The 27,922-nt window shown below is 42.8% G+C and overlaps 2 protein-coding genes across 7 annotated transcripts in view; one reads left to right on the plus strand and one right to left on the minus strand.

Annotated features, from left to right (window-relative positions):
• Positions 1 to 14,483, minus strand: part of DCAF6 (DDB1 and CUL4 associated factor 6) — a 76,173-nt gene extending 61,690 nt beyond the window's left edge. Inside the window, exon 1 of the mRNA XM_062515309.1 lies at positions 14,249 to 14,483. Coding sequence (XP_062371293.1) covers positions 14,249 to 14,342 — 94 coding nt within the window. The 5' untranslated portion in view covers positions 14,343 to 14,483. The remainder of the gene's footprint in view (positions 1 to 14,248) is intronic.
• Positions 14,484 to 15,027: 544 nt separating this feature from the next.
• On the plus strand, positions 15,028 to 27,793 carry MPC2 (mitochondrial pyruvate carrier 2). 6 transcript variants are annotated; one of them, XR_009934374.1, is made up of 6 exons: positions 15,028 to 15,230; positions 18,627 to 18,667; positions 20,125 to 20,209; positions 21,282 to 21,393; positions 22,431 to 22,805; positions 27,759 to 27,793. XR_009934374.1 is itself a non-coding variant. In XM_062515313.1 (5 exons), exons 1-5 carry the CDS (start codon positions 15,125 to 15,127, stop codon positions 21,927 to 21,929), a joined length of 384 nt encoding a protein of 127 aa, XP_062371297.1. In that variant the 5' UTR covers positions 15,028 to 15,124; the 3' UTR covers positions 21,930 to 22,123. The 6 variants fall into 6 exon arrangements, 3 of the variants coding, with proteins under 3 accessions (XP_062371297.1, XP_062371295.1, XP_062371296.1); XR_009934372.1 differs by lacking the exon at positions 15,028 to 15,230 and adding an exon at positions 15,280 to 15,774; XR_009934373.1 differs by lacking the exons at positions 15,028 to 15,230; positions 27,759 to 27,793 and adding exons at positions 15,280 to 15,774; positions 25,321 to 25,330.
• The last annotated feature ends 129 nt before the right edge of the window (positions 27,794 to 27,922 follow it).

Genomic DNA, 27,922 nt, shown 5'->3' on the forward strand with positions numbered 1-27,922 from the left:
AAATCATATTATTTTTTCAAATCAAATTATTTCTGTCTTTTCAATGAAGATTCCTACTTTCAGGTTAATTTGATTTCTTCAATTGCTTGTAAGTAAATCTGAATGCTGAGGTGGGAAATATCACCTGCTGCATGCTTGGGTATGCAGGTATACTTTGCATAACAGAAATTTTAAAATTTGCTTCTGGGGTGCTCCTGTAATGCAAAATACAGAGCACTAATACACTACCTCTAAGAGGATAATTTCATTAAGAATTGTATATTCCATAGGCCAGCACAAAAATACAGTGCTTTACAGATCCACCACACTTTCACTGAAGAACAGAAAAATTTGATAGCCGTGCATGATTGTTGGGCATTGCACCACATGCATAGAACATACCTGGAATGAAGTGATGTCTACAGAGCAACAGGCAGGTGCTCGCTGAGAATCCTCTGTACACATACACCAAAGATGATTCAAAATATTTTATTTAAAACAAACAAAGCAACAGAGTTTTCTCCTTCCTGTATGCTCTGGTTTTAATCCAAATGACTTAAAGCAGCAAGTAAGAAACAGTAACTGTATTCTAATCACACTTTCAGTTTCAATTTTTATTTCCTTACAGAAATCTATTGACAAAATAAGATGTGAACAACTCAGTGTTGTTAGATTAGGATTTTTTTGTCTTAATAAGAAGACAGTATCCATACAAATTCCAGGAAACCTGAAATGCAAACATATGATCTCATATAATCAACATTTGGGCCATTTTTAAAAAAATTAAAGAAACTGTTAGGTTTGCATACATGATTTGTTATATATGTGTTTAGTTATTTTTCTTTTGACCATTTTTAAACTAAATATTTGAGAAAGGAAATGAATACAAACAAAATTACAACTTAAATAGTTTCTGTGTTCCTTAAAGGAAGAAGGGGGCGAGGGAGAAAGCAGTCAAAATGTATTTGCCTCCGAACCCCCTCTTACTTGATTAAGTACTAAATGCAGTAACACAACTGAAAGGACTGTTTGTAGTTTATCTGATCATTCAAAACTAGAACCACCAGATCTTAAGTGGTGCTTTTACTCTAAAATAAAAACATGAACTACAGGAATAAACTGATCTGAAGAAAATACTGTCTCTGCTTTTGCCGTTGTTACAAGCTGAGCAAAGTCAGTGAATCTGTGTTCCTTGTACTTCAGCAGTGACTCCCACAGGTTCACTTGGTTTGATAAAAATGCTCAGCAGTATTAGAATTTGTCACTTCAACATGTTTGTCACTGATCATCCATTTTTTATGGCATTGAAAGAAAAGTAAGAAACAATAGCTCTTGGTTTGTTTTGTATTTACTCTTCAGCATCTCAGCTCTTATTGCTGGACTTCCTAAAAGTCAGATTCTCCATGTCAAGGGCTCTGCTCTCCCAAGTGACAAGAATCTTCACAATCCTTAATTCCATTCACCTAATCCAAAGGCTGCCTGTTCCCTACACCTTCCTGCAAAGGCAACCCCTCCTAGAGTGATGAGTTAAACTCCTCCTGGAGTTAAAACCCAAGCTTTAAATAAAACCCCAAATGTTCTTTTCTCTCACAGTAACAGCGTTAAGACTTCTGTCATGTTTAGATTTTTCCCACCCTAGTAATGAGTACAGGCACTCAAGCCAGAAACTATTTCTTTTTCCCCTAAACTATGTAGTACTTATAGAAAGGCAGTAATTTAATTCTGTGGAGGTGCTTCAAGATGTTGTTTCCTTTATTCAAATAAGGCCTGGGACACAGATCAAGTGATCAAGCTGTCATCACCAAGATTATCTCACTGGACAGTGGAACACACATGGGGTTTGTTTCAAAACTGCTAAGGTGAATTTATCAACACGTACATGATAAAGCAAAACAAACAAACAAAACCTTGTTAAATTTCAAATGGCTGTGATGGCCTCCCTGCGAAGCACTGACATAGCTGAAATTTGGAAAGCTGTCAAGCTAATGCTCCACCCACCCATTTTCACTAGTTACACACCAAGTGAAGCCTCAAGGTTCAGTCCACTCTCAGTACAATGATCAATAATATTTTCAGTTTTTAGCCGTCCACCCATTCTCACCAAACATTATGCACTACAGAAGCCTCAAGGTACAGCGAAACACTCAGTGCAGTGATCAATAAATTTTTTAGTTCATATTAAGCTGGAGACTAAGGGACCATTCTGTGTATGAAAGAAGCCCCACCTTGAGTCATCCACAATACAAATTTAAATATGGGAAGACACCGGTGAAAGAGAAGCTGCAGCTGTTTCCCTGCAACTTCATTTCTTCAAAACATTCACTGTGCACAAGGTCAAATCAAATGCTGCCTTGCAACTCCCACCTGGAGAATTCCCCAACCTGGGTGTCTGGGCACATTTACAGAGCTCTTCAGGGAGCAACACCAAAAAAAACAACAGCATCCCTTGTTCTCCCTACTCACAATCCTTACGACACCATTCAGGTCACAATCCTCAGTTTAGGAATTGCTGATCAGGCGCTTTCTACATGCCTGTTTTGGCAGAGAGACGCAAACCTTTCTTATGCAAGCAACTTAGTCAAAGCTGCTTCAGAACTGATGACAGCAGACAAGTTAAATGCTTCGAGCATGCAAAACCTTCCTGTATTTAAAACTGCACTCCAGAATTTCCCATTGAGGAAGTACAGATCGTTTCATGATGAAGATTCAGCTTTAAAGCACATTTGTGCTCTACAGAAACTTAACTAAACTTTGATCCAAAGCAACACCAACATGGGATGAGATGCTAAAAGACGACCCTTACTCAGTAATGGACCCCATTTAACAAATGAACACTCGTTTATATCAAGCTGGCTCTTTGCAGGGCCATGTCCCTCAGCGCTGGCTTGCTGTGACATTTGGAATGCCCCAGTTTAAAGCTGAAATAGAGCCAGCATCTGTTCCCAATACAGAGCACATGTTATCCTGCACTCCGAGTGTGTTTCAAAACTTCTCTTGGTTTTCCAGGGTACTGTTTAGGCATTTCTGAAGTAACTCCATTTGTATATAGCTTATTTTGCTGGATTAACTACATTAAACTCTTCTGACCCACAACTAAATATAGTTTTTCCAGGAACCAGTATTCTTCATATATCATACAGAAAACAGGACTACACACAAGATGCACTGAATTAACTTTCATCAAGGTAAGTTAAAATTCTTGAAGATTAATTAAAACCTTTAAAATCACTTGTTAGCTATGTAGGCTGACAATGGCCCCATTTTATAGCCATTGAAACTGTGACACAGGAAACTCAAACAATTTATCAAAGGAAAGAGTGAACCAGCACTACTGCCAGAAACCAAATCCATGGGTGTGACCTCCAGTCCTTTGAACAGGGCCCTGTGTTCTATTTCTGCACTCTTCTGCACTACTGCAAAAATGCCAAAAAATTATAACTCTTGGTTCTGTCAATGTTTAAAAGACTGCTTTTCAAAAGATTATGATCAACTACTTCATTATGGTTTAAATTCAAAGCAGGTAATTCAAATTATTCTCTGTTCTTAATGATACATCACAAAGCCTGAAAGCATGCACACTACAAAGAAAACACAAAATATTTTTATTGTCTCCAAAGAGACTTCCTTGCCATTTTAATACATCAGAGCTTTGCTACTAACCAGCCAGCATCAAACAACTTGGTGCTAAGCAGGCCTATACTCAAACCCTAAGGTAGGCTTAAATAATGAGCTTTAGGTATTGAGAAACACAGAACTTTCAGATATTGTAACACCAAGACAGAAAATACAGAAGACAGGACACTATGCCCTCAATTATAAATCAGCAAGCCCGTAATATCTCATTAATAGAAAATCTGATTAAAAAAAAAAAAAAAAGAAAAAAAAACACCAGAAAAGAGATCTGATGAAGTTTCGGAAAAAAATGTAGCTCAGCGATGTTATATATTTTAGGGTAATAAATAAGCATTTTGGAAAATACTTCAGTTTGCTTCTGGAGAATCTGCAAAAATAGGTTACTAATAATAATAATGCTCTTACCTAATACTGTAGGTGAGAGCACAAATGTGTTTGCATTAGTAGCAATGGCTGCAATTAACTTTGAAACATCTTTCAGATACTGAAAGTATCCACTCCCAAATATAAGCCTCCACTGGGCTCTGTAACTGGTAAGGTTACAAGCATCTGGGCTTAAAAACAAAGTCTTTAATTTCTGTTTGATATTTACCATGGTTTATGCCTGAAAGATTACATAAAATTCAGCTGTATTAATATGAAGTGTTTAAGGTGTTCTCAGTGACAAAAATGTGGAGTAAAGTACAAGTACCTTCTCAGAGAAGGCACTTTATCTGTGCTGTAGTGACTGGGGCTAAGTGGATTGCATTCACAAGTACACCACATTCTGACAGATATCCTTACATTTCCCATACTTAAGTCTTCCGTATCGTTCTTGCCACAGACTGCAAGTGAGGTTTTGTGACAGGAGGAAAAAAAATGCCAGTTTTCAGCAATTTTGATATTTATTTAATCCTTTAAAGTAGTCTGATGATTGAATACAAACTATTCAGAGACAAAAGGGAAAGAAAGACTTGAAATGTTTATATTAGGCCACAAATATTTTTAATTTCTATAGAGCAGAGGATAAAATTCACGTGACAAAACTAAGAGAAGCTCTATCTATGTAAAAGATAACACATACCACCTGACTCCTCTCAACAGAAAACTATCTGGCACATCTTAAGTAATTAACTGGATTAACACACGCAAAAGCTTCTGCTGTTTTTTCCACCAGCACTAAAATAGGACTCCCAAAGAAACACCTTGAAATTCTAAAACAGATACCAACACAAAAACAATAGTTACCAGATCAAGAAAAATACTCTTGTGCCCTGATTTCTTCTCCAAAGAAAAGTCAAAGGAGGTTTTATTAACTGAAAGCAAAAAGAAATATTATACAGATTGTTGCAAGCTGGAGTAAACAGCATTACTGTAGGTTTGGATGTGTCTTTGGAAATGCTTTCCGTTGACTTTGAAAAATCATCATCTGAAGCTGCTATGGGGGCAGCAGTGTTGAATATTTTCTTATATAAACGACATCAATATAATAATCCAGCCAATCCTTAATAACACTTGGGGAAACATGCATCAGGCACTCTGCTTTATGTTCTCAGGTACTACTGATCACTGTGACACCAAGGTTAATTAGGAGCTCCACTTTCCAGCAAGAAAAGATGGTATCTATGAAGTGGAAATGCGGAGCTGCTCCACCCCGCTGCAGAAGTTAAAATTGCTCGTAGCAGAACCAGGGTCCCTCACCTCCAAGCACTCAGGCAAAATGAACACTGGAGCATGCAGAATCGCTGGGAGAAGGAAGGACAAAGTGGAATGTGCTTTTAAGAGAGCATTCCTAGCAGGAATGGCCTCTTTCCTGCTGAGGAGGTGTGTGCCCCCACTGCTGCCATCACCTTCCAGTGCCTGCCAGAGGCTGCTGCTTCTCCCACTCTGCCAGCAGGACTAATCCCAGGAATTCCAGACAAAGGCTCAGGGACAAATCAAAGCCTACTATTTAAAGTCGTTTAAGCTAACTCGATACTCATTTTTAAACAGATTAAGAAGTGATTATACAGAAGCTTACCAGCGTATCTACGGACATGTCTTCTAGAAAAAAAAAAAAAAACCAAAACAAGTGAAACTGAGAACTTGGACAGTGTGGAACTGAATTAAGGCACTTAACATTCTGCACACCTGCCTAATTTAACATACCACTTAGTCCTGGGTAGTACAGGAATTGTACACTGCTGTGTTTGTTTGAGGGATTTTGGGAAATAGCTATATAGATATCCTAAAAGATATGGGTCATAACTCCAAAAGATTACGAATGTAAACATCAGGAAACTGTCCCGGATTAAAGATAGATTACATCTAAAGTTGAGCTCAAGTAGAAAGACAAGTCTTGACAGTAGATGACTCTTAAGCTAACAGTGTACTGACAGAGTTTAAATTATTACTGGCTACTTAAAAAACAAATGGGGGGGGGAAATCCCTTACTTTTTAAAATGACATTTCCTATTGCATTAAACAAAATATACTCATCCTAGGTAACAACAAAAACCCATTTAACTCCAGAGACTCTCTTTCTACTGAAGAGAGTTCTCAGGACATAACAGTATTTTTTAAACAAAACCAAGTTTGAAAGGAACCAGATTTTTTCCTCATTTTCTAGAAAGGTAAATAATGGGAACAAAGTGATGCAACCTAAATAAAGAGGTGGGTTTGGTTTGGTTTAAAAGTTTAATTTTAACAGGTTTTATTTTGGTGAAGTTTCAGTACTTTAAAAAGGGTTGAACAAATACTGATGGTTCAGAACACATGAAGTTCACAGGGAAGAGAAGAGACAGATTCTCATCTTCCCCATGATATCTGTTAGAGAACAGCCAGCATTAATGACATATTCAATCTTCCCGGAGGAAAGGCTGCAAATCCTTGAAGATCAAGATGGGGAAAATAAGGGGTTATTAAAATTCACTGATGTGACTCAGATTCCACCTCATGATATTCGCATTCAATATTTAATAATTCAACACACACTAAAGCATTTGGGACACATCTGAATCAGCAGCTCACTAAGCCCCAAAGACACAAAAAAGCCGAGACTTGCACTCAAACAGTGAAAAATCCAGCTTTGTTCAAAGGCTGGCATAGTTTGTGTCTGAACTGATCCTTTTCCTTGCTGCCAGGACAGGACTGGTCTCAAGTGTCAACAGGTTCTTGACACACGACCAGTTATATCCCACTAGACTATTCTGGGGACACTCAAGGATAGAAGATCAAGAATCACATGCAAAGTCACAAGAACTCACAGAGTTGCAGTGAAGTGACTGAACACAGCCAGGTTTAATGGTCTGCCCTAATGCAGTTAATGGAAGCAATTCAACTGGAAGAAAGCTACGGGGGAAAGAAAAATTTAAATAAATAAATAAAGAGATCTAAAGGATCTCTCATATCACTGCCTCATCCTGAAATACAAATCCAGTACATGCCGTTCATGACTTGCTTTAGCAGCAAGAGACAGCTTTCATGTATCCAAAAGCTCATTATTAGAAGATCAAGGTACAACTTAACTACGAAGCTGTCTGAAACACTCAGTATCAAGGCACAGGCAGTTATTTACAAAGCAAATACATTCACTGTACAAAGACAGTCTTTAAAAGCACACGGTGTAAATTCAATTAAATACTGCAATCAAAAATTAAAATATATTAGAAGTGCACACAAATGTCTGCAGTCTCCAGCTGTCTGCAGGAGAACACTGAGACTCCAAAGGATATAAACCAAATACATTTGCATCTTAAGACTGAGTATAATTCAAATATTACAATACATGCAAAGCCTTAGGACTACAACCCACGTGCATACACTCCTACTTCCTGGCAGCCATTAACACACATGATTAATGTTCTGTTAATCACACATATTACACATAAGGTTAATCCCTTAAAATCAAAAAGTACATCTGCATAGTTCTGCCCATTTGAAGAAATTATGACAAATCTGCAGGTAACTTAAAAGGCCTCCTGAATTTCTGAAGGACAGAAAATCAGCAATCTGAAACAGTTATACCAATTTTTCATCATTTCTTGCTGGCCAAATATAATGCCAGAAATCTACCTTCTATTTTAATTCATATGTCAAAATACAACAGCAGCAAAAAAGTAGGTGGTTCAGAAAATTAAACATCAAAAATCAGCAAATAGGTTCATCGATAAGTTCTGATCTAGGCAGTAGTATAAAAATTTAAAAATAGAAGAAAAAACAAAAGGTAATCCATCAAAGAACATAATAATTTGATCCACAAGGGTCTACAGTTTTACACAAAGCGGTGTTTGTATGTAAAAAAACCAGAAGCTGTGCTACTATCAATCCCTAGCATCCTAAAAGCAAACATTGGACATCATTCCCTTATTTCAGGACAGAGTGACAGAAGGCACTGAGCAATCCTAGATTCTGCATGTAATTTTTTAAGAAAACACACAAAAATTACCATCAACACATTGCTACTGAACGGAAGCAAAATGGGACAACACTGAGGAGAAAGAAGCAGTAAAACCCTAACGATTAAACCACAAAACACACAGGAAGATGTAACTGAAAAAAGGTCAATGATATTAACTACAAGCAAAGATTTCTAAGATAACAGCAAAACAAGCTATCAAATTTACCTAGATAAATGCTACAAGATCACTTGCAAGTCCAAGTGGCTCCTGTCCTCCACTCCCATAGCCCAGTCAGTCTATGGGTGAAATAAGTCCAAAGATAACAGAAGGCTGATTAGACTGAAATTAAAAACTAAGCATTCAGCACTCAGGCCACAGAAATACTCATCTAACCTTAATCCTGCCTCCCAGATCACATCTCTTTCTGGTTTTCTAATATGTACCAAATTATAACCAGCCAGTATTTTTTATTTGCTGTTTTGTCCAAATGATTCTGTAACACTGTGCTTTTATTATCCTTTACCAACATTAAAGGCTTTAAAATGGATGTCTTTATTATCAGAGCTGGTTTACTTTGAAGTAGAAAAAGAAGAAGTCATTATTCCTGTATGCTAGGATCACCCCCAATATGTTTTCCTACAAGCTGTTTATGATGTACATATAGTGTGCTTCTGCTCCTTGGTACCCATTTAAATGAGATAGTATCAGGGAATTCATTTCAGACACAGCCTCTTTATTAAACTCCTCCAAGTTCAATTTGTTATCAACAGGTCTGAATGACACATTGTTATTTCAATAGCTCAGCTGTAATTTTTTTAAGGACTGTAGTCACTAAGCCTTAATAACAAGGGGGAAAAAAATCCAGAGATATCCAGTTTAAGGCAATACCCAATCACTGTCCTCTCTCATGGGTTTTTCAATTAAAAAGTTACATCCCTTTTCTGCAATGCTCTTATGCATCTTAAGCTTTTCTACACAACCAGTGAAGAACCAATGACTACACCAAATTTCCTGCCTTCCAAACGCTTCCTGCCTCCTTCCAAAATTAGACTGGAGCACGTAAAAACTGTTCCACAGATGTATTTTCCTCCAACTCATTCATTACACCGTGAACTTCAATTCTGCCTCTGCCTATTTCTATTATTCAGAAAATATTTCAAATGAAAAAAATCTGGGGAGTTCACTTAGATCTTTCTAAACACTTCAGTTAGTCAAGTTTCACAAAGCATTTGATGTGTGATAGAATATATCACTACAGAATTGTGCTCTCATAATCAGACCATCAGGTAAATTTATAATGCTTCTTTTTCAAGCAGCAGTTAATCTGTTAGACTTGAAGAACAAAAATAACATAAAACACCTATACCAGAGCTGGAGTTTAGCTGTGATAGATGAGTGTTTTTAACTGTTGGGAAAGAAAATAAATTCCAGAGGTTTAGGACATGAAATATAACAGTGCACCTCAAAAAAAAAAAATCCCTAAACATCAAAAGTATTATGCAAAGCATTTAAGAAGAAAGGCTGATTAAATACTACGCCCATCTCCAAGTTTGCAAGAGCACCAGCTACAAAGCTGATCATGTTAGAGCTGTCTGACCCTTCTTACTTGGCATCATTTTCAAAGACCAAGATACTACATGTTAAAAATACAGCTGGAGCAAAAACTGGAGAAAATAATGCCTTTCTTTTTCATTGTTCTCCTCAGCATTCAAGTTTCCATTCTGCTGGGTTTGTTTGACCAAGAAGAGCAAAAGAGAGAATGAAAGTTTACAGTATTTTAAGGAAGTATTTTAATTTCACTCTCGCACTCTGGGCAATGTATTTTAGGAAGTACCAAATGTTCAACAGCAACACCCAATTCTATCTTCATTCAACCAGCCACTACTAGTTTTATAAAGTGATATGAATGGAAGGCAGTCAATATCAAAATTAATCAGCTATAATAGCTATTCTTGCCTGTTTTTCAACCCTCCTTATGAGCAAGGCAATCAATTAACTTCAGAACTGTAATTAGTTCTGGGGTTACTGTGGCTCATCCATATAAAGGGAGGGAACTATTGAAAACATAAGTAGTTTAGTAAGTTCTTCCTACATACAAATATTCAAAGATATCTTTTGAGTAAGAACTGCTGAAGCTTTATAAAATCTGATCACAATGAACCTAACTACTGGTTTCCTTACAGTGAATTTTTTTACAGACTTCAAACTTCTCCCAAATCTTAAAAACCAAGATGATAAAAAACTTAGTACAATATGAAACAATCTTCAAAAAAGGGGGAGTGAAAGCTCACGGGAAAGCACCACAATACTATCTCTAAGATATATACTAAGCTTAAAAGAAAAAGAAGGAACAAAGATTTGAGAAAATAGTATCTGCATGAAGATATCAGTGATTGGGGAGATTATTGATTTTTTTTTAATATTACTGATTATTTTGATATTTGCTTCCATTGTATCAAATACCACGGCTTCCAACAATCACTCTGAGCTAAAATACAGCATCAGTTCCTCTCCTTTTAGACTGAGAGACTTTCTCTGGATAACCTATGTCAGACAACAAAAAAACCCAAAAAAACCAAAAAAAACCACCAACCAAACAAAAACCCCCAAACAAACAAATAAAAATAAAGTCTTCATACTTCCTCCTGTCTAAACCAATGGGGAAAATTCCACAGAGGGAAAAGGGAGAGAACCAACCCCCAACAAGAGCCATTCTCAGCAGCAGGACCCTTCGCAGAAAAGCAAATAAACCCATCACATTAAATATTTCAGAGGAATTATGGATCCTTCTTTCTTGCAGGAAATCCATGCTTCCATTTCTCTAGCCAAATCGTTATATGCTATATTTAATCCACACAGAGGCCTTTATGGTGCTGGCACAGAACACTTCACCTGCCACCTGGACAGGTTTGTTCGATGATGCCTGAAACGTTGCCACAATGATACAAAATTGCAAAAAATTGGAGAGTCTGGTGTAAGTATCCTGAGTAATTACACTTGCCAGCTTCGAGGCAGAATTTAACTTGGATTCTGTGAGTTGGCACCAATGCTTTTCAGGGCAAAAGCACCGCCACCTGCTACTGAAATCAGTCTGAAACTCGAGTTTCCATCTGTGATCCAGCAGCAGGGCTCCTCCCACCAGCACCAGGCTAAGAGGACGCCTAAACTGAATCAAAGAAAAGAGAGTTACTGACAGCCTCCCCCAGGCCTGGCTTCCTCAAACACAAGCACTGTCTGAAATTGAGACTAATTAGCCCACAGATGCTGAAGGAAACGTAGCTAACAGACACATTGCCAGACCCACATCTCCCCCCCTCTCATCACAGCAGGAGCTCTCACCCAAGGATAACACCTGAAGGACGCATCCCAAGGATGCACAGAACAGCTCCATGAGCTGTTTCTCTGGAACTCTGTCCAGAACTGACTGAGCTTCAGAGCAATTATTTAGGGATCCTGCAAAGTCAGACGGAGTTTTTGCAAGGCCGCAGATTCCAGGGGTCAGCTATCTGCATGAAAAAGTACATTACATTGATCCTTCCTGGAGCAGCTGTTTTCAGAAGCTGAGAGAGGCTATTTATAGAGGGACACTTGATTGCCAGTCCACATGAAAATAAAACACTGAGTAAATAGGAAACAGCAATTAGCTCTCAGATGTCTCCCTTGAAAACATGGTCACCGTCGATATTTCTGATATCTTACACTGTAGCACAACACAAACATCCCAGTGAAGGACTCATTATGCAAGTGCCATCCACATCTTCCTCCCAACTGCATTGTTACTCATGGACTTGCTGTAATGCTTTTCCTTTGATTTGGTGGCTGAAAAAGTGCAGCAAGCAATGAAGCGATATATAAACTGCTTAATTTTGTACTGGGATCCCTAACTGTTTAGACAAGTTTGCAAAAGAAAATTTGCCCAAACAAAAACCAAAAAACGCACATGGACAGTGCCCTAAGTCTCCCAATATTACTCCTAAGTTAAAATGAAATTCCCATCCTCCTTTTGTTCTGGGTGCCAGACTGTTGAAACACTACTACTACTAAAAAAAAAAATATAAATAGGAAGAAATATTACTTCCCACATGGATCAGACCAGCAGTGACCAGCAACCAGTGGCACCCACCTGACCACTGCTGTCTTGACCAGAGGGCCAAAAAACAAAGCTCCTACACAAGGCTGCTGAAATCTGAAAGAGAAAAGACCCACACCCACACTGCCCTGCACATAAAAAGACACCACAACAGGCCTCTTGTCTGGAAAACCTGCACTTGAACCATCACACTTGACTAGCAGTCAAATTAGCAGGTTTATCAAGGCCATAAAAGCCATTCTGGGGTAAAAGTGCAGTGGTTCCACACGACAAGCACACCCTGTACCAACGCTCTGGTGAAAAGCAGGAGTCAGTAAGGACTGAGCGTGTCTTGCCACCACCCATGCAAGATCTCAGCATCAACTCGGTGGGAAAGCTCTCCCAGGTCCTATTTTTTCAAGGCTCTAAAGCAACAGAACTCCTTTAGATGAAAGGAAAAACCGTAAATATGAGACCTTAACCAAGGCACCAGAGTTTTGTTTTTAACTGGAGTTGTGTGCATGTTATTGGAGCAGCATCCAGAAAAGATGTCTTGGTAAGTCTGGGAAGATGATTTCTACTGTTCAAATCTTAGTACTTCAGCTCTCGGAGATACAAGCATGTAAAAGCAGAAGACAAAAAAAAAAAAAAAAAAAAAAAAAAACAGAAAAGGTCTTCTTAAAAAAAAAAAAAGGTGCTTCTTCAGAACCTGTACCCTACACTCCTAATTTTAACACTGAGCTTTTCTGCTCCAATTGGAGAAGACAAAAAGAAAAAAAAAAATCAGAAGGATTGATCACTGAAAGTTTGAACAATCCTCAGGTAAGGCTTGGCCAAGCACAGCTTGAGACATAACCAAAATCAAAAGCAGCTAGATCGTTAGCTCTCCACGTTACTTTATTTTAGGACTCAAAATTTCTTTCCAAGGGACTTGTGCACTGCACACACATGCACACCCTTCCCTCGCTAATCGGTAGAAACCTACCAGCAATAACCCCGAGCTCCTCAATTACCCTTTTGTGGATTACTGAGTGCTCAGGGATTACAGACAGAAAACTCCTGAGTTAGGCTCGGGAATGCAATACCCCACTTTCAATTCCACCGAGAAAAAAAACACAAAACCACAGACCATTTCCACCGAGCAAAGCCAGGAAAGCCTGTGAGAGACAGAATGACGCTCGTTTTACAACGCTGTAAATCAAGCTCCATCTCGAGTACTCGAGGTTTCTACTCCAAGGCAGGAATTGTTTTTGCCGTACGAACACAAAAGAACGCGTTCCCGACCCTGGAAAGAACCCCCCCCACCCCCCCAAAAATCCACAGTCCCACTACGATGGATCGCCACGCCTCCGAACACACGTGAATAAATGCAGGTTTGTTTTTTGTTTTTTAATTATTATTTGGTAACATTTTCACGGAACGTGCGCCATGACAAAGAATATCGATGGATCCCTTCACGCCACAGAAACCTCTCCGCGGCCTCGGAAACTGAAAGTGGCGCTGGCTTTAACTTGGAAAGTGGGAATACCTGGCTGGGGCGTGGAGGGGAGGGCAGCGCGGATACACGAAGGGCGGGCGGATCGGCCCGCACCGAGCGCGTTCCAGCGGCTCGGCTTCTCCCGGGGCCCCGGGAACACCTCGAGGGAGCCGGGACAGCGACCGCGCCATGATCCCAGAGGCGCTTACGTGCTTTGTTCCCAGCCTCCTGCAGCTCTCAGCGCCGGTAAATCCGGACCCTGCCCGGCTCCGGGCACCTACTAAACACCGTAACACCGGCGCTATTCCCAGCCGCCGCCCAACTTCCCGGCTGGATCCCCGCGTGCAACAGTTCCTTCGTGAAAACAAGGGGGGCGGGCGAGCGGAGCCGCGCACCGAGGGAGCGGAGGGTCCTGGCGGGCCCCGGTCCACCCCGGGAGCGCGGAGGGATGGGGCAGGAGCGGGGGGAGCCCGGGAACACTCAGGCACGGGGCTGGGATGCCCAGGACCACCCTCGAAGGAGCGGAGGGTGGATCTGGAGAAGGCGTCGCCGCCCCGCACGGGGCACGGGAAACTTGGGAGCTGCGTGCGGGACAGCGCGGCCGAGCGGCGGCGCCTGGAAGGGGCTCCGGGCCCCCTTCCCTTTTGGTGGGACGCCAAGGACGGCCGGACCTCGTACGCACCACCGCCCCCACGCACGCACGGACAGACACAGACGCCGCCGGCCCCTTACCGAGGTAGTGCCTGCGCAGCAATCCGGGCTCCTCCAGCCCGAGGGTCCGCTTCCGCACGTCCCAGAGCAGGTGCGGGCAGCGCCCGCGGGACATGGCCCCGCGCGGGCGGGAAGGGCGCGCGCGGAGCGGGGGGGGTGCGCCGGGACCGGCCGGGCGCGCGCGATCACCATGGGAACCGCCGAGCGGGCCCCGCGCGCGCGCCCCGCGCCCGCCTCGCGCCGAGGCACCGACCGCGAGCCGGAGGCGCGGCGGGTTCGGGCCACGCCCGCGGCGCGCGGGGCCACGCCCACCACGGCCGCGGGGGCCACGCCCACCGGGAGGGAGTTGCGGGGGGGGGGGGGGCGCGGGGGCCCGCGACTAACGCGCGTCTCGCGCGAGCCGGTGACGTCGCCCCGCCCCGACCGAGGGGAGGGCGCGTGGCGGGCGTGGAGGGTGACGTCAGTTCGCTCGGCTACGCCGGGTACAAATCGGCCCGTCCAGTGAAGCGATGTGAAGCCGCAAAGCGGCCATATTGGCTTTGGGCGCATTACTCGCAGCGCGGAGTTCCCCGCCGCGGCCATCTTGAAGGGGAGAGCGAAGAGGCGGCGGCCATCTCTGAGCCGGGCGCCCGTGCCCTTCCCGAGCGCGGCGGGTGCGCCAGCTCTCCCCAGGGGGCGTGGCCAGCGCGCGCAGCCAATAGCCCCGCGCGCAGCTCTCGGCTCCGCCCCGCCCTCGGCGACGGTGACCAATAGGAGCGCAGCTGTCGGGTGGGCAGGCCTGGTGGGCGGGGCCTGGGCGGAGCAAGGACGGACGGACGGACGGACGAGCAGACAGAAAGCGGGCCCCGTTCTCCCCCTTAGGTGCCCGCTCGGATCCCGTTCACCCCGTCCCTCACCATGGCGGCCGCCGTCGCGGGGCTCCGCGCCTCCTACCACCGCATGCTCGACCGCATTGAGCTCATGCTGCCGCCGCGGTTCCGGCCTTTCTACAACCACCCAGCGGGTAACGGGCGGGGGTCACCTTGGCCAGCTACAGGTTGGGCCGGCGGGGAAGGGGGAACGGGGGATGCGTTCCCTACGGCTGGGAGGCGGGATCGGGACCGCAGTAAGGCGGTTAGGGTGGTTCTGGCACGGGAAAGCGGCCCTGGAGCGGAGTCCCGCTCCGTAACGGGGAATTTATTGTGTTCGTGAAGGGAGAGTGGGATAATCGGGCACGGCACGGGTGGTTCCGGGGTGGATGCGCTGGTGTCGCTGTCACGGTACCGCGGGGTGGATCCAGGGATCGCGTGGGCTGCCAGAGCCTGGCCCGGGGGATGTCGAGGGTCTAAAGGGGCCTTGTGGCCTCGGCAGCCGCTTCTTTCAAGAGGATGAGCTGGAGAAAAATAAATCATAGAATCGTGGAATGCTTTTGGGTTGGAAGGGATGTCAAAGATCATCCAGTTCCACCCGCTGGCACGGGTGGGGACACCTTTCCACCAGACCAGGTTGCTCAGAGCCCCATCCAGCACGGCCTTGGATACTTCCAGGGACTGGGACAGCGCTGCCAGGTTTGTTATTGAAATGTGCCCTGGTCATGTCAGGCAGCCTTTGGTTTTATTTCCTTTCTGCTGAATCCCACGCTTCTGCCAAAGGCAGCTCGTGCGCTTGGTGGATCCGCTGGAGGACTCCCGTGAATGAAGAATGAGTTCCTCTCACCTGACCTACAGTTTACCTTTCCGTGGGCAAACGTGGGGGTTTGTGTTATCACGGAGAAACCTCTTGTAAAGCGATCTCATTCAGTGCCATTTACGTGCTGTTTGTCATGTAAACAAATTGCGTAGGTTGTTAAAACGAGCGCCCGATAAAATCCGGGCGTTCCATAGGCTCTGTCCCCACTGTTTAGTGTCAGTGTCCCAGGAATCCTTGACTCTTCACCTACCAGGAATATGCACTGTGAAAACGGACTTCAGTTTGCAGTCAGTTGCTCTATCCTCTTACAACGGCCCTTTCTTGGAAGGAGAATCGTTGCTCTAAAGAAATCACAGAGAGTGAAAAGTGCAGTTCTCAAAATGTCTGATTTGTAGCAAATTCACTAGACCAATATATTTGACATTAATGTATTGTTTTTCTATATAAAGAGACAACATGTCCAACACTGAGAGACACATCCCACCAGTGTGAAATGTGGCAGGTTCCAGATGCTTTTAGTGGCTACAGTGCATAGCAGGTGTTGGGAACGTCCATGTTCCTTCTTCGACAGAGCTGTAGTGGTAATCAGAGGTTTTGGAGGTTCTCTGGCAGAGTTTTTCTCTTCACAAAACTGCCTGTGGGCCACTTTTGGTCATCACCATAATGTTGTAATTCATAAAGGCATTCTGCGTGTGTATATATATGTTATATGTACACACATATCTGTCACAATCCAAACTGATGGTGTGAGAAAAGCCACAGCATAAGAAGGTACAGAAGCTGAACCCCTGCAACTTCTATTTTAACCTTGAAGGTGTGTCTGTGAGAAAGTTATGCAATAGATGTCACTCCGACTGCAGGGAAAAAAAAGTGGGTTAAAAATGAGAGGCTTTCTTTTATCTCTGGTGGCATCTAAATCTCTGGTCTAATTCAGGAATATAAGCATCATTGTCATGAAATTATAAATCACTTGTGAGGCATGAAGCACTTCTGGCATAAAGAAAGCTTCCAGCAAAATAATTGATGCCTATTAGGAACTTATTTCTTTGGCTGGCATTGCTGGAGGACAGTGGAGAGCCTGGCACACTCCCTGGCACACTGGGAGCCAACTCCCCAGGCTGCCATGGGAGGGCATGGACTGAGCTTGTGCTCCCTCCCCTTTGGCCTCTCTGGTTCACTTTGCTTGACTAAACTCGAGTTTTCAGCACAAATACTTCATATATATATTAGAAGTTATAAATTCTATGAACTGGTCACACACATGGTATCCAAATTAACCTCTGGTGTCCCCCTGCTCTCATGTGCTGCTGTCATATTAATCCTTGAAAAATTCTGGATGGCAGGAGCTGGGAAGAACTCACCCAGGCTGGGTGCTTGCTGGAGTGCCTCCAAGGAGAGGTGTTTCACAGTCTTACCTTTACCATACAAACTTGGATTGGTACCTTCCTTGTCTCAAATTATTTCTTAGTTCTGCAGTCGGCAGTTTGAAATGGTTGAGTTTTCTATTATTAATAGAAATTATTGTCAGTCTTCTTGAAAACTCTACTAACTGTTTAGGGAATGTCAGTTCAGTAACTTATACTCACCCCACATCCTCTAGTGCTCCAAATCTGAATTTGTGTTTTAGAATAAGATAAATGTTAGTAATTAAAGCAACTCTGTGAGACTGATTTATTTATAACAAGCTGTATTTGCAGTCCGATACTGACATAGCAAGTGCCTAAGAGAACAGCAGCTAAGTTAGTTTCTTTAAAGGATGAACATTAAGCTGCTGTTATCTAATATTCAAACAATATTGGACAAAAGGTAGCATGCGTGTAGGTATTAAATGCAGTTTAAAACTTGATCACAAGCAGGGTGGGTTAAAAAGGGCTTTATGCAAAGCTGCCAAGCCAGTTTTTGTTTCCCAAGTAGTCATTTTAAACTTGAGAGTGGTTAAAACTGGAAGCACAAGTAGTTAGTGCAAGGCCTTTTTAAGGCTGAACTGTTAGTGAAGAAATGGCTCTCATAAAAACAGGCAGCCAAAGTCCTGGTGGTTACTCCTACATAATATATTAGAGTGAAAACTTGGCTTCATCTTACATGTTCTCAGAGTGCTGAGCAGCGACCTAAATATTAATGTTTTTTTTATAAAACTAGAAGAGTGTCCTGTTTCACAGGGAGGTTGGTACTTTGGATTGTGGTCTCTCATTTAAGATTGGGAGCAGAAGTCACAGATTAATGATTTCTGGCATAGCTGTACCTGTGGCTTTACAGGGCTTTATTTTAACCAAACAGTTGCTATTTTAGCACCACTAAAATTATATCTATTTGTAAGAGAGATGTTTTTCCCCAGGTCCTGTGCAATTGGATTTTTCTGCCTTCCTTCTTGAGATTTCATGCTCTTCCCCCATAATCCTCTTTTGTCTACTGGTAGATTTTTTTGGTGTTTTTCCTTTTCCTAACTTTCTCAATTATAAATGCATTTTGCCTGCTCTGGTGTCCTCAACTGCTTAAACACAGACATACAAAATCCTATCCAGCTGTTGCAGAAATGTGTGGAGTAATTACACAACTGAAGGTTGATGCACTGAGTTGATGAATTCTGAGTAGTAGGGCTAGAGCTTGTACAGCAGTAGAAACTGCTAATATAAACAATTAATTATTAAAAAATAAAACAAACTTACCATGACTATTAAAACAGCCACATCTCACTAAACAATTTAACTTCTTTTCTCCCATCCTCCCTCAGGTCCCAAAACAGTATTCTTCTGGGCACCTATTATGAAATGGGTAAGTATAAAATGCCAGCTGGTGTCTGGGTGTCAAGCCCAAGGCAATCTGCAGCAACACAGTGAGCAAGCAAAAGTTTCCCAGCAGATACTTGAGCCTGTAAAAAGATTAGAGGCTCTATTTCTTAATATATGGGGAGGAACAAAATTGGCCTTAATAACAGATAGCACAACATGAAGGGGATTTGTGGAAGAATTGTGCTTTTCACCGAGTTTCACACTTTTCTTTTGCGCAATACCAACTGTTGCTCAAGGTAGGCATGATGCAAAACTCATAAAGCATGTATTTCTTCTGAGATTTTTTGAGAAGTATCTCAAGGAAACCAATTCCTAAGCCTCATAGCTTGAAGGCAGGCTGAAGCATGTCAGAGTGCAAAATAGTCTTGACACAGAAGACAAAGGCCACTGTGGCTGTCAGTAGTGCTCTGCCTCCTGTGAGGTCCTGCTTCCCACTTGGCCACAGCCCTGGGCTGTGTTTGGTGATGCAAATGCCACCTGTGCTCCTCCAAGGTGTTGCATTGATACAGATAAAACAAGAGATCTCTAAACCCACGAGGGTTTGATCCTCTTGTTTGATAACCAGCAAGGATGTAACCTGCTCTTACAATTGCCAGCTGTTTTGTAACTCTGCCTTTGTGAACCCCAACTTTTTATAGGCCACAGGTAACAAACACACTGTGCTCTAAGCTGCAGCTTGGTTTCTCTGTCACTTGTGTGGACTGGAGCTGCAGGAGCCATGGTTAACCTTCCCTTTCTTCAGAAGTTCTCCCTGGAAATACCCTCCCAAGCCTGAGCACACAGGCAGCTCATCTGTGCCCAAGGAATCCTGGGTGAAAGCATTAGGATTATCTTTGGAGTTCTGTTTGGGGCTTTTTGTGAACTGGTGTAACAGGAACATGAAACTGTATTTCCAGTAGAGGGCAATAACACAACAAATAAACCAAGCAGAGTGTTTGCTACTAATATGAAGTAGATCAGCCAAGCTATTCCTTAATTCGCTTATAAGTTTTCTACTATTACTGAAGTTATATTATTTATCCTCTCAGATGAAGCTGGGTGAAGACTATATGGGGTGATGTTTACCACATCTGACCTGTGGGAATAAGGCCCTTATTTAGATAAGCCTCTACTTGTTGCATGGAAACCAGGGTGGGGTTTTTTCAGCAGTTTCTTAAGCAGCTGTGTTTAAATTAACCTTGTTCTTGAATTAATACAAAACTGCCTATGCCTGAGACTTTATTGCCATCCAGCTGTATCTGCCATAACCACGTTCTTCTTCCTACCACAAGGAGCTGGAAGTGGATGGTGTCTCCCAGAGTCTAATTGCTCATAGAATGCATCCCATCTCCTACATAATGCAATAGGATAAGCACAGAGCTGTGAAGCAGCTTTGCCTTGTTAAGCTCTTGATCTGTTAAAGGAGTCCCAGGCTGCTGCTGACAGAATTTCTTTTGGCAGGGTTTGGTGGGTGCTGGATTAGCTGACATGGCCAGACCAGCAGAAAAGCTCAGCACAGCACAATCTGCAGTACTAATGGCCACAGGTAAAGCTGCACTTACTCCATGTTTGTACACAGCACCATCTCAGAATCCTCCATCAGTACTAATCCACTTCTACAGAAAGCCTTTATTTTAACATGCTAGCTGTCACTATTGCTGTTGGATGACAATTCTAGGACATACCTCTACTTGTTGTTAAATCAATTCTGTAAGTTTTCTACACCTGTCTTAATTCAGAATTGTTCAGCACGAGTTGCTATGAGTTAGCACATGAGTGTCATCCCTTAAGTTACAATGACACCAATCACTGCAGTAAGTGACCTCCTCTGCTTCAGATCAAGTAATTTTGAAATCAGTCCAGGATATGGTGACTTTTTGAGAACAGACTTTAAGGAATTTAGGAATGGTAGGGTGATAACTAACATACCTGGAAAGAATTTCCAAGTGTTAGAAGAAATTGTAAGCAGTGGCACATGGACTACTGCAGTGCTGCCTGCCAAGAATTCTCACACTGGCAGAAATAATATTCTGTAATCCTAGAATCATTTAGGTTGGAAAAGACTTTTAAGATCTTAAGAGTCCAACCATTAACTCAGCACTTCCAAGTCTACCATTAAAATGCATTTCTTAAGTGACACAACTACAGTTATTATAAACACCTCCAAGGATGGTGCTGCACCACTTTTCTGGGCAGCTTTTTCCAACAGGCTTCCTGTCTGAAAGGGTTCTCCAGACTTTATTTTGACATAATCCTGTGCATTTTGCATAATCTCTATTGTAGTGCAGCAAACTGGATATACATCAAAATACCACTACCCTGCAACTGTGCTTGAGAATGAAGGTCTAGGCTGCTGTAGACCTACAGAGGACCTTTCTTTTGATATTCAGACTATGACTGGCCTAACTGTAGCTATTTCAGAAAAATGCAGTACATATCTGTAGGTGTCCCATTGGCACTTTTCACTGAGAAAAAGGTAGTTACAAGCAAAGCAGTTGTCTAACATGAAGTTGTGAAATTTGTTTACTTCAACTTGCCCATGAATCTGCTTCCAAACTTAGGGAAAGATCTGAATATTTAATTTGAAATATCTTCAAACTTTCCATTTTATTCAACAGGCCTTATTTGGTCACGGTACTCTCTGGTGATTATCCCTAAAAACTGGAGTCTGTTTGCTGTGAACTTCTTTGTTGGCTGTGCTGGTGGCTCCCAGCTTTTCCGAATATGGAGGTATGCATTAATAAGGATACAACTACAGCTAAGCATTAACCAGGAATTTATAATTGCTGCCAGCCTCTCTGTCAGTGCAGCAGGCGAGAGGAACTGAACCATTCAGGAAACATTACAGAAGGCTTTGGCTACATTGTTAGTTTCACAGTTAACTCGAGTAAAGCTGTAAATATTCTCAGTCTAGCTAGAGCAGCATTGAATCCTGTCAGTTCTAGCTGGATCAAAGATTTTTAAGCAGAGCAGCATTATTTTTTTTTTTTTAATTATTTCTTGAAGGAAACTTTGGGAGTTTTCTGGCTTCAGTACTGGCCAGGAATGTGGCAAACTTAGCTACTTTGGAACTTCCTACAAGAATTAAGATATCCTATCCCGAGTTTCCACCCTCGAGTCCATTGTAATTTTAAACTACTCTGGTGAACAGATTGCTAGGAAAACACTGTTATTGTAACTGGTGTTCTATTCTATTCTTAGCCTGTGTTCTTTTTCATTCCTGTAGGTATAATCAGGAGCTAAAAGCAAAAGAGCAGGTGCAGTAAAGAGATGCTTCACCCATCAGGTCAAATCTAGCAACGCACAAACCCATCCCCATGGGACCTAGCTTCACTAATTTTAATGTTTTTTTCCTCTGAGAAAATCAGAGGGAAAATATAAATGTCTAGAGAGCAAATGTTTTCTAAGTGCAAATAATAAAGTATCTCCACACAAATAAAGGGCAACCTTTTGAAATGAAGGTGGAATTGTTTGTCTTGTACTGTCTCTTGAATGCAACTGGCTGGATTTTGCCTAAAAAGAGTTGCTGAGCCTCACCTTATCTGACTCCACTGAACAGTGCTGGGAGTGACACAGTACTGGTGACAGCCAGAGCCCTCAGACTGAAGTGATCTTTCCTGTCACAGTCAGGAAACCACCTGGGTGGGGGTTTGCCACATTTCAGTAACCAACAGTAGCATCTGAATTTCATTTCCAGATGCTCTTCCATCCACAGTAGCGTAAGGATATTTGTTGCAGCTTCAGCTGTGTCTTCATTTGTTCCCCAGGCAACACTGTCCTGAACAGAAGGGCAGCAAGCAAATGTGCCATTGGTGCTTTAGGTCCCATCACAACTCCAGGCAGAAGATGGGGGTGTTCAAGCACCAGACTCAGACTCAGGAATTCACTTGCAGGGGAGAATATAACTGAGGCAAGGTAGGTTCTGCCAGCTGTCCCACCATGAAGTCAGTTCTCTATTCTGCCATAGTTCCACTTGCATGTCTTGGTCCTTATGGCTGAAGCAGTAACCCGGGGTCTCAAGTGACGAGTTCTCCACCTGTCTCCATCCTCCTTGGTCACCAAGTGGATGCAGTGACTGAAAAATACCGCCAGGGAGAGAGGTGGTGTATTCCAGTCCCCCTCCCTTCCCAGTCCCCAACCAGGTAAGACTCATTCAGCAAACCAGTAATGGGAAAAAAAAAAGTGTATTAAAATATTCACAAGATTACAATAGAAAACATTAAAGTCCATTCAAGAAAAAATATCCAAGATAACTGTTTCCAGATGAGTCTGTAAAAGCAAAAGCACTAACAGTTGGTACACTGGCTCTTCATGTAATCAGGCCATGCAGTGCATATCTAGCTCCCTCACATAAATTATACACCTGTCTTACAGGTGTTTGTTATCTCACACACCTCCAGGACAGAGGTTTATAAAAGAAAAGATCCCAGTCTATGTTTTCAATTACATTTACCATATAAGAACAGTTGGCATTGCAGGGAGACAGAAAACATTGCACAGCACACTGATCTCCAAAGGCATTGAACTTAAATTTTAGAGTGCAAAAATACCTGTAAATGAAAGGGCTTATCAGCTTTACGGCAGTGAAGAGAAGGGAAAGAAACCTAAAGAATAATAATTGCTGAGCCTTGTTAGTAATTTTGTAATCTCCCATATAATGTTACACTGCAGAGGTGTGGCCACAGCCGAGAAGTCCCACCCACCTTCTCATCTCTTTTGGTGGTTTTTACCGAGGAAATATTTCCATCACCTATGGTAGAATAAGAACATTTTGTATTTGAGGTCCTTGGCAGATACATTAGTAATGCAGAATTCCAAGACAAGGTTCCAGTACAGAGTGAAGGTGTTCTGGTCACAAGTCAAACACTCCATACCTGACCTATGAATCCACTCTTAAGGCAATGCAGCTTGTAAGTTGCATACACACCTTTACTGTAGTTACAAGACAGATGGTTACCTGGACAGTTCTCACAAGTTTAAAAAGTTTAAAAACCCAATTACAGCTCTTCTAGTCACAAACCTAAGTACCACTAAAGCTCTGATAGAAAACAAAACCCTACAGGTCTCCTGTTATAAAGGACACATCAGGCAATGAGTTACAGGGACCTATCTGCCCCCCCTGTAATGGCTCTTAATGCTACTTTGTGAACATGGTGAGCATCTTCCTCACAGAACAACTGCTGAAGTCAAAAGCTGCCATGGAAACCTGATGGACTGAGTACAGCTACCAATTTACTTAGATTGCTGCTGTATTTGTAATCCTCTTGAAATTCATTTAACAAAATCAAAAATAAGATTTCAGATTGATCCCAGTTTCTTTGCATGATGAATAAAAGAGAATTTATTGCAAGTATTTCATCACACAGGCCCTCCCAGGTCCACTATCCAGGAGCTATGACCCCCCCTTAACTGTTTTAGTCACCGGCTACTGCCTCAAGAGAGGTGCCTGCTCCTCCTCTGGGCTGCTGTAAGCCTGGCATGCAGCACTGGTTTTAAAAGAGATGATCCTAAAAAGAGCTGGCAGCAGGGCTACAACAGGACAAGGACAACATCTTTTGTGTTCCTCAAAGTCCAAGCTGTTCTTTTCCTCCTGCAAGGAACAGCATCAGAGAATTAAGAGAAAAGCAGCAGAGCAAACAGAGTTAAACTTCTGGTCACCAGAACATCAGGATATGATGACCTTGTCTGGCTTAAATCTCTGTTTGCTCTACCCATCAAAGACAATCCTTTGTCTCCTGAAGCCTTTACTAAGTAAGCCAACTCAGCATCAGTCCATTTCATCAGCACAGGTTATATCATTAAACCATCTCAGATAACCCAAGGAACAGAAAGTTCACAAGTGTCTCACAACACCTAAAATTATTTTGACTACAGCATGAACATTACTTAATAATTACTTTGCTCACTTTTCCATGACCAAAAAAAAAAATAAAAAAAAGAAATAGTCTTGGCACTGGAGAGGGATTCAGACAGATTTCTGTCATTCCTAGGGGAAGACTTCTTTCTTTCTAAAAAGATGCTCAGTGTTTTTTTAAAAATACTTCCAAGTTCATTCTGCCTTCATAAAGAGGACCCAAGAAGCCTTGCAGGGAACCTCCTCAGTCTAGGCAATATGAACATACCTGTAGCTAGACAAAAGCCATGCAAGGAGATGTCTCCTTAAGTCAGTTAAGATCAGCCAGATCAGTGTGTCTCCTAAAGTTAGCACCAGATCAGTCCTAAAGTTAGCACCGGATTCATGTTCTTCCTAAAGTTAGCACCACATCAGAATTGTGCTCAGATTCTCCAATACATTCCAGCAGGAAAAGAATAAACATTAGTAGCAGACTTCAGAGGCAATCTTCAGCTCCATCTTCTCATAGCAGCAAGTTTCTGATCACCACCATTCATCACAATTCTCCCTCTTACTCAGAAATGTTGGGGGAGAAAGATGGTGATGCACAGGGATGAACACAGGAAGATCAAGTTTCTCCATCAACCACAACCAAAGCATTAGTGTTTTATTAAGTGTAAAATAAATGTTGGGAAGTAACAGCCTGCCTGATAGATAAGGAAAGCAGCAGCAGCAGCAAGATTGCTCCTGATTTTAATCATAATTTACACTGGGTTGGAAGAAACCCATCAGGTTAATTGAGTCCAACTTGTGGCCCTACACAGGACACCCGAGGAGTCACACCGTGTGCCTGAGAGCATTGTCCAAACACTTCTTGAACTCTGTCGGTCCTGGTGCTGTGACCATTTCCCTGGGGAGCCTCTTCCAGTGCCCAAACACCCTCTGGCTGAAAAACATTTTCCTGATATCCAACCTAAACCTCCCCTGACTCTTCTTCATGCCATTCCCTTGGGTCCTGTCACTGGTTACAGAATTAAGAGATCAGTGCCTGCCCCTCTGCTTCCCCTCACGAGGCTGTTGAAGACCACAATGAGTCTCCCCTCAGTCTCCCCCAGGCTGAACAGACCAAGTGACCTCAGTCATTTGTCAGAAGGCTTCCCCTCCAGTCCCTTCACCATCCTCCTGGCCTCCTTTGGACACTCCACAATGGTTTCATGTCTTTTTTATATTGGGGCACCCAAAACTGCCCCCAGGACTGGAGGTGAGGCTGCCTCGGGACAATCCCCTCCCTTTCCCAGCTGGTGATGTTGGGCCTGGTGCCCCCCAGGACAGGGATGTCCCTCCAGGCTGCCAAATGCAGAATTCAGCACTTAAGAAGATCCTAGAGAGCCACACAATCACAGATTGGATTGGGTTGGGAGGGACCTCAAAGATCATTCAGTTCTAACCCCCCTGCCATGGGCAGGCACGCTTTCCACCAGACCAGGTTGCTCAGAGCCCCATCCAACTGAACCCTGAACACTTCCAGGAATGGGGCATCCACAGCTTCTCTGGGCAACCTGTGCCAGGGCCTCACCACCTTCTGAGTAAAGAATTTCCTGACTACAGTCACCAGCATGGGCACTGCAGCAACCAAGACAGTGGATCTCATCAGGAGATGGATTTTTGAGTGGACAAACTAGTGTGAGCATTTCTGGGGTAAGTAGGTCCCACTCGGTCAGCTTCCAGCACTGGGTACAAACACCATAGCCCTTCATATAGGCTCTTGCTAAAAAAACCCCTCCTTAATCCAAGAAGTAGAAGAAGATATTTAAAGGTCTCCTGTGAAGAAGAAATTAATCAATTTTTCATCTTGTATGTGTTATTGCCCAAAAAATAAAATGCTAAAGATTTACAGAACTGTTAGTTAGCCCCAGCTCGGTGTCTCAGTTCCGTACGAGACCTGGCAAATACCTGAAAACTCATGCCTTTAAAACCTCCTTTAAAATTGAAACACACCCTTTTTTTTTATACCAGCCAAGCCTTGGAAGAAGAATTACATAAATTCAGTTATAGCAGGATCAGCAACTGACATATGGCAGAATAAATTAATCCATGGTTTCCTTCTGAGTCTCAGTTTTAAGAAGCTGGTTCTGGCTTTGAGGGCAATGTCCTAAGATTCACGCAGTGCATGTATACAAAAATAAAGCTTTTGATTTCTAATGAAGGCAGCTGTTGTGAGGAAACCAGTGAAGTCTGATCCTGATGAATGAATATAGTGTTGGGCATACCTAACTTTGCTGGAGAAAAAAAATCTGTACACAAAATAGTTATTAAAACTGCACTGTCATAATTGAAGGATTATCTAATGTGGTTGTGAAAGGGTCTGCCTTGGGACTCTTAACTATTTTTCACATGGTTGGTGTTAAGAGTGAAATGTGGGCTTGAGTTTGTTTGGAACAGGTTGCTCAGAGATGCTGTAGAGTTTGTGGAGATGCTCAAAATGGGGCACAGTGCTGGGCAGCCTCCTCTGGCTGATCCTGCTTGAGGAAGACTGTATGATCTTCAAAGGTCCCACCAACCTCAACCATTCTGGGACTGATTCTGTGAAACAGACTGAACTAAGAAATGGGAAAGAATCAGAGAAAAGGGGCTACGACAGACCAAACTGAAAATTATTTGCTGCCAAGAAAAAACAAAACAAAACAAAAAAAAAAAAACCTAAACCAAAACCACCACATTAGGATGTACAAAACAGAATCCTTCTTTTACAAGCCACTTTTTGAAGATCTCTGCTGGAAGGCCACTTCCAGTTTTGAGCACCAGGTTTCAGGATTCAACGGGTCAGCAAAAGAAATCCTCATCAGCAGAGATCCTTAACAATCTAGGAGGAGTTTAACCTAGAAACAAAAGGCTGGCGAATTGTATGCAAGCAGTAGACTTGCAGAGATGAAGGAAATAAACTGCCCATCCTCATTTTCTGTGCAAATATTAGTTATGCAAAGAAAAAAAAAAACGCACATCAAAAAACCCAAAGAGCCCTAGATTTCCTCCAGAGGTTCTTCAGCCTCCACTACAGGCTTCTGAGTTCAGATAAAGCACCTCCAAAGAGGTGACAGTGGCATAAAGGAGCCATGGGAGAGAGGTATGGGACTACTACAGCTTCCAGATCCCTTGGAGCCCTTTTTAACTGTCTTGACTTGCAAAGCAGGATGTAACCAGCAGTATGCATTCTATCTCCATCTGTTAAACCAGGTGGGGCAGTGCTCTTTATCTTTTGCAGGACCCGTCCTTCCTCCAGGGAGGTGTCTTCCGTCAATGGGCCCTTGAGTCCCACTGCATGACTGATGAAATTCCATCATCCCATGGGGAGATGCTCCACCCAGGGGGAGGAGCCAAGCATTTCCTACCTGGATAAAACCTGAGATTTGGAACATCAGGGCAGCC

Source organism: Cinclus cinclus, chromosome 2 (assembly GCF_963662255.1).
Source record: "Cinclus cinclus chromosome 2, bCinCin1.1, whole genome shotgun sequence".
Lineage (NCBI taxonomy): Eukaryota > Metazoa > Chordata > Aves > Passeriformes > Cinclidae > Cinclus > Cinclus cinclus.